We start from the raw sequence: 6,547 nt of genomic DNA, 5'->3' as shown, positions 1-6,547 counted from the left end.
ATCAATCATCACCAATCATCGTCATCAATCACCAACAATCAATCATCATCAATCATCATTAATCATTCATTATCAATCATCACCAGTCATCACCAATCTTCATTAATCAGTCATTATCAATGATCATCAACCATCATCATTCATCATCAATCGTCATCAGCCAATCATCAATCATCATCAATCCATCCCCATAAATCATCATTAATCATCATCAATCATCATCGATCATCACCAATCACCATCAATCATTACCAATCACCATCAATCATCAGCAATCATCATCAATCAATCTTCATCAATCATCAATCAATCATCATCAGTCATCATCATCAATCATCAACAATTAATCATCACCAATCATCATCAATCATCATCAATCATTCATTATTAAACATCATCAATCATCACCAATCATCATCAATCAAACATCATCAATCATCATCAATCATCATCAATCATCATCATTCATGATCATTCATCATGAATCATTCTCAATCACCATCAGCCATCATCATTCATTATCAGTCATCATCAGTCAACATCAGCCAATCAGCAATGATCACGAATGATCATCAATCACCATCAATCATCATCAATCATCATCATGAGTCATCATCAGTTATCATCGATCATCATTATTCATCATCAATCAATCATCATCAATAATCATTAGTCAACATCAATCATCACCAATCATCATCAATCATCAATCATCAGCAATCGTCAGCAATCATCACGAATCATCATCAATCATTCATCATCAATCATCATCCATCATCACCAATCATCATCAATCAATCATCATCAAACATCATCAATCATCACCAAACATCATCAATCATCATTAACCATCATCAATCATCAGGAATCATCAGCAATCATCAATCAATCATCAATCATCATCAATCATCAGCAATCATCAGCAATCATCATCAATCAATCATCAATCATCATCAATCATCATCATCATCATCAATCAGCAGTCATCATCAATCATCATCATCATCATCAATCAGCAGTCATCATCAATCATCATCATCATCATCAATCAGCAGTCATCATCAATCATCATCATCATCATCAATCAGCAGTCATCATCAATCATCATCATCATCATCAATCAGCAGTCATCATCAATCATCATCATCATCATCATCGTCAGGCCAGGGCTACCAGTTTGTATCGCAGTGCTCGTCCTTCCTTCGAGTGTCATCGCACCAAGGGTTTTCAGGGGAAAGATTATCTTTTATCATTTGAAGTCAAGAACTAGGCCCCCCGGCCACCACCATTTCTGTATTCCTCCCATCCTAAGACCTGAAATTTGATCAGATGTATTTGTGGTTGTACGGCCGTGAAGCACCAGAGTCTACACTGATGTTACTGTTTCTGATGACTGGTAGTGGTGAGGATGGTTCGCTGAAGCACAGTTTTCATCTCGCCCCTCCCCCATTTATTGTTAGGCTCACAGAAACTAATTTTGATATTAGCAGAACAATAAGGGCATCAAAGAGAATTAATTTTAATCCTAAAATGACACAACTTTTGGTTACGGTTATTGTTCGTTATTGTTCTAAACGTTTTCTCCGTACGCGACCCCGCCATATAGAAGTTTAAGAGATGCAGCCATTAGCAAAGTTGATCGACGATATAAGCGGACACAGAACAGACTCACCCAAATCCGTTTTCAATAATTCGCTGGATAAACTCAATAATCTGACCGATGAACTCTGTGACCCGTACTAGAACATCCGGCTTTAATATCTGGATTGAACAAACGTAAAGGTAAAGGTAAAATTTAGAACGTCACATTTGGCTCGATGAAGTGGGTAATCATCTGATTGATCCAAACATTTTGGAATGCTTCTAAAAGCAGCAATTGGAAGGACTACTGGTTCTGAAAATCAGATAGTACTAATATCAGCACTACCAACACATTGGTCTACTGCTCGTGGAGATGAGCTAGATCATCATCTTTAGTGGTGCCTGCTGTGTATTGGCTATAGCGGCCACAGTTTCGTCTGTTGACGGTCTCGGATATGGTCGCTCATATAACTCATATGTGTCAGTGGACTTTTTAATCGAAAGAACTTATGCATTTAACGCAACAGTTAGGACATATGCGCACCATGGAACACGTTACTGGGCCAGGTCTATCAATGTCTCCAACCAATGATGTGTCCCTTGTGCATTCTCCATCCAGAGAGACGGCAACGACCAATTCAGCTGAATTTGTTGGTGATGGCTTCCATACTTCGCTACCAAGCTGTTGCTTCGCTGCTGCAGCTCGTTTTCACCACTCGCATGGTTATGCTCTGGAAGGAATTCGGTTGGTTGTGATCAAGCCAGCCCAACTTATGCAGTGTGGTCAGTTCTGATCAGATCTGGGTGAGGTATTTCTTTCGAGTTATTTCTATCCAGGTTGTCTGACCGAGTGTTGAAGGTATAGGCAACTCGGCTGTTAGTTCTTAGCGAGCCCTGGGTCCCTCAATGTGCTTCATTTTTTCCATTAAATATTTCATTCAAACATAGACATGGTAGTATGACATTGAGACACCATTCGTCTGCAAGATGGGAAGGGGTTGGGGAGGGACGTCGGTGGACAAAGAGCTGGGAGGGAGAATGATACTTACCGCCTGCCCAGGCGGAGGAAACGGGCGTTTGAGGAACCTGACCTTCAGCCTTTGACTCGAGAGTCCTAGCAGGAGAATGTCGGGCTATGTTCGGAGACTTTGCTTCTGACGCAAAATCTGACCTACGGAGAAGCTGACAGCGGTGTTTTCTTGAGGGACTATTTCCGGAGCCCATGACTCAACAGCTTGATCTGCTCGACTGCGGGTAGTTGATCTAACAGTAAGGAAGCGAAGAATCGGGCACAGGTATCTCACTCTTGACGCTGCCGTACACAGAAGATGCGCTTAGACCCAAAATGAGTTTTGTAGCATTTCTAACGTACTGGATAACTCACAAGCGGTCATAGTCAACAGTGGAGCGATCGGCATTTAGCGACGACGAATAGTAACGTATCCGTTCAGTGGAAAGGCAGAATCGCTGCCTCCACGAATATCAACATGCTGATGGCTTGGGAAGTACGCCTTACTGCTCTCACACTCCTATCGCAGATGACAGTACGATGTAAAGTAGTAAAACGAGTACCCGTAGTATGTGTTCTCGCTACTCTTTGTCTGGCTGCTTCCCTTTGGCATTCTTGGCATGACTGTATCTTTCACGACGAAATTCCAACCAGTTTAGCCCGCAGAATAATCTTAGCACCCAAGCCCGAACATGTGCCTGCAGAATGCGGCATGTCAACAGTTATCCTTATCATCAAAAAGGATACGCGGACGCTATGTGAAAACCACCGTGGCATCAGCCTATTAGCTGTAGTATCGAAGATGATCTCTGGTCTTATCCTTCGCAGGTTCACTAAACACGGAGAGACAGATCCGCGAAAACCAGACTGGGTTCTATCCACTAAGAGGATGCATCGATCTCGTATTCATCCTCCGACAAATTTTGGAACCGTCAGGGTAGACGGTGTTCCGGTGTGCGTGACAAAGGCACCGAAGTTGATGATGCTGGATGTTTTTTGCGATTGAAGTATCTGCTGTACAAACAAATGTCCGTTTTATGATAATCTCTCTACTGATCCGTTGGCGCCATCCAGAACCAGGAACGCTTCTGAGGCATCAACGGTCAAAAACCTGAAGACGCCTCATATTCTCTATCCGCTGAGGTCACGTCTCGAAGCCATACAACAACACAGCCCTGGTACACGCGACCCTTAAGGTCCAGTTATATGCCTTCTGGACGCAACAGGTGACGCAAGTTAGCAAATGTGATTCGGGCGTTTGGGATTTTTGCACTGACTTCATCAGACACATTTCCGTGAGAGCTAATACCACTACCGCGGTACTCAATATTACTCCACAACCCCAAATGATTCTCTCTGGATTGTAAGGGGTACGTTATGAGACTGTATGTTTTGAAGCAGAACTTTGCACTTTGAAGGTGCTAGGAGCATGCCGAAGGATGGTATGCTGGTGGTCAGTCTATTCAATAGGGCTTGTGCTTCGCCTTGGTCTTCAGAGATAAGGTGATATCGCCTGTGTACTCCAGGTCTACAAGGTTCCCACCACCAAGCTTTTGAAGACCTTCCAGTGTTCGCCTCATTATTTCATCAATGATGAAGTTGAACAAGAATGTAGAAAGTGGACACCCTTGTGGGACACCAATTTTTATAGGTTTTTTGGAGAGTTCACTATACACTCTCACGCCCAGAACTATGTGAACACAGGGATCGGATAATGTTTACACACTTCTTGGGCATACCCCGTTGAGCAATTTTAGTCAACAACACTGATCGATAGACAGAATCGAACGAGATTGTGGGTTGCTTGTACATGTCGCATTGCGGAGATGTGATCGACGCAGTCTTTACCTCGTCGAAACCCTACTTGGTTCTCACTAGTCAAGGCTTCGCGCGCCGCTGTAAGACGACGAAGAAGCATTGGTGTCAAAAATGGGCAACATTATCGATCTACCCCAGTGGTCTGGGACGTTCTCTTTCTCCCAGGTATACCCAAATATGTTAGAAGGCACTGGCCGAGAAACCCGTCGCCATCCTTGAAAAGACCAGGTAAAAGGAACATGATAACGCTCGGACACTTCTGAGGTTGAAGGCCAGGATTCCGGATTGAAGGTAACAAGGGCCAACTGAAGTACTGTGTCCAGCGGTTCGAACGTTCTGCTATTTCGGGTATCAGGTAGCCATCTTGCTCCCTGATAATGTCGCTGACAAGAGGCTTCCGACGATCAGTCGAATGAATCAAGTGAAACAGCTTGTGAACGTTTCCAGCATTGTTTTATATCTTTCATTTCCTTGGCCTTTCGGGATTCTCAGTCCACATGGACACTCAGTTTCATCTGGTATCGGATGATGCGTCGGGTTGAGTTGTGGTTGTCACCGGGCCTGGTACAAATACATGGCCTTAACAGGTTGGCTGGATTATACCGCAAGCAGAAGCTCCGGCTCTGAGTAGCGCTTTGATTATCTTTTCCGAGTGGCCGTTTATATCCGACGTCAGACCGTTCGGCAGGTGTTTGAGGAACCGGTTCTGATAGTTTCGTTTGATTTCTGGGTACACTAGCTTCGCAATGGCTAGGCGAGGTGTGCGCGTTTTGGGTAGACCTGAAAAGCACAATGACAAGCAGCAGCACACGCACACACACAAGCACGTGGTCGGACTCTACGCTGGTGTTCCAGAAGGAGTGACAGGCAGTGATCGACCCCTGCCACCGATGACTGACGGCGATGTGCTGGTCTATTTGGATACTGGAGTGGTTCGTTGGTGCGCACCACGTTGCCAGGTAATTTCCGCTGTCCCGCGAGTTGGTACTGCAAAGGAACACTCTGTGATCGACACACATCTGAAGCAGACGATCTCCGTTGTCCGCGCGTCTCGTGTTCAGTCCAAGACAAACACCTTGTAGAACGCCTGATCAGCGCTCATTCTACGTCCCTACGTGGTCACGTTACCAGCAACCACAACGACCTCTGAGCTTTTAGTCCGCTTTAAAAGGACACCTAAGGCGTCATCGAAACTGTTTTTGGCAGATGCAGAGCCATAGTTGGGGGGGCAGAGACGACTAACAACGGGTATCCAATGACGTAAAGACGGTTTCACTTGGTCGCTCAATAAAACACTCACCCCAGGATATTCAGCTGCAGCGGCCTGTGCGCCACTGGAGGTGCGCAGGCGGAACTCTAAATAGAGTGTGGAGGCAGTTAGTTCAATCCCAGTAGTTGCAGCATGTACTCTTGCTTTTGACAGACAGCAGATATCAATGCTAAGGGAATTCAGCGTATACGCATGAGCTATCGGTTGTCCTGCTCGCTTCCGAATACGGACAGCGACATTCACTGGGCGTCAAGGCTTGAAGAGATGCCCGGGGATATCCGCGCATTAAGAATCGCAGATGTTGATTCGAAAAGCGATGCCGAACGATTGGAGTCCTCAGTTATAAGTGCTGGGCCTACGGGGAAAAGTTGCTAATGAGGCTTGGAGAGAGAAAGAGAGAGGAAACATATGTGAGAAAGAAAGAATGGAGTGGGCAGAAGTAACCTGTTTTCACTTACCCAGCCTGCTGTATGCAACAAGTGAGGCGACCCGGTTGATGGCACCACGCCATGGCATGAGAATAGTGATAGATGTAAGCGTCATGGTTGTACATGGGCTGGGATACCGCTAGAATTCCCACGCCTGTACAGGAGGGCGATTATGGTATTCAGCCAATGCCTTTGGCTCAAAAGTCTAGCCGCAATATAACGGCGTTTGACAGGAAATGCAAGTGCATTTCAATTTTTCCAGAATAAGTCGCCACAGATGTTCTAACCCTCAACCGAGAGGCTGTATTGGTGACATCTCCAACCACTGACCAACCTGGTATGAGACTCTGAATAATCGTCATCATCATCATCATCATCATCATCATCATCATCATCATCATCATCATCATCATCATCATCATCATCATCATCATCATCATC

At 44.9% G+C, this 6,547-nt stretch overlaps 1 protein-coding gene across 1 annotated transcript in view; it reads right to left on the bottom strand.

The window, feature by feature from the left end:
- The window catches only part of T265_09842 (hypothetical protein), a gene marked incomplete at both ends in the record, with an annotated part of 63,801 nt that overhangs the window by 43,567 nt on the left and 13,687 nt on the right, over positions 1-6,547 (bottom strand). The window contains one exon of the mRNA XM_009176035.1: positions 1,673-1,761. Within this exon, the coding sequence (XP_009174299.1) occupies positions 1,673-1,761 (89 nt within the window). The remainder of the gene's footprint in view (positions 1-1,672; positions 1,762-6,547) is intronic.

The sequence above is a fragment of the Opisthorchis viverrini genome, assembly GCF_000715545.1.
Source record: "Opisthorchis viverrini unplaced genomic scaffold opera_v5_309, whole genome shotgun sequence".
Lineage (NCBI taxonomy): Eukaryota > Metazoa > Platyhelminthes > Trematoda > Opisthorchiida > Opisthorchiidae > Opisthorchis > Opisthorchis viverrini.
This window is presented reverse-complemented; position numbering and strand designations above follow the sequence as displayed.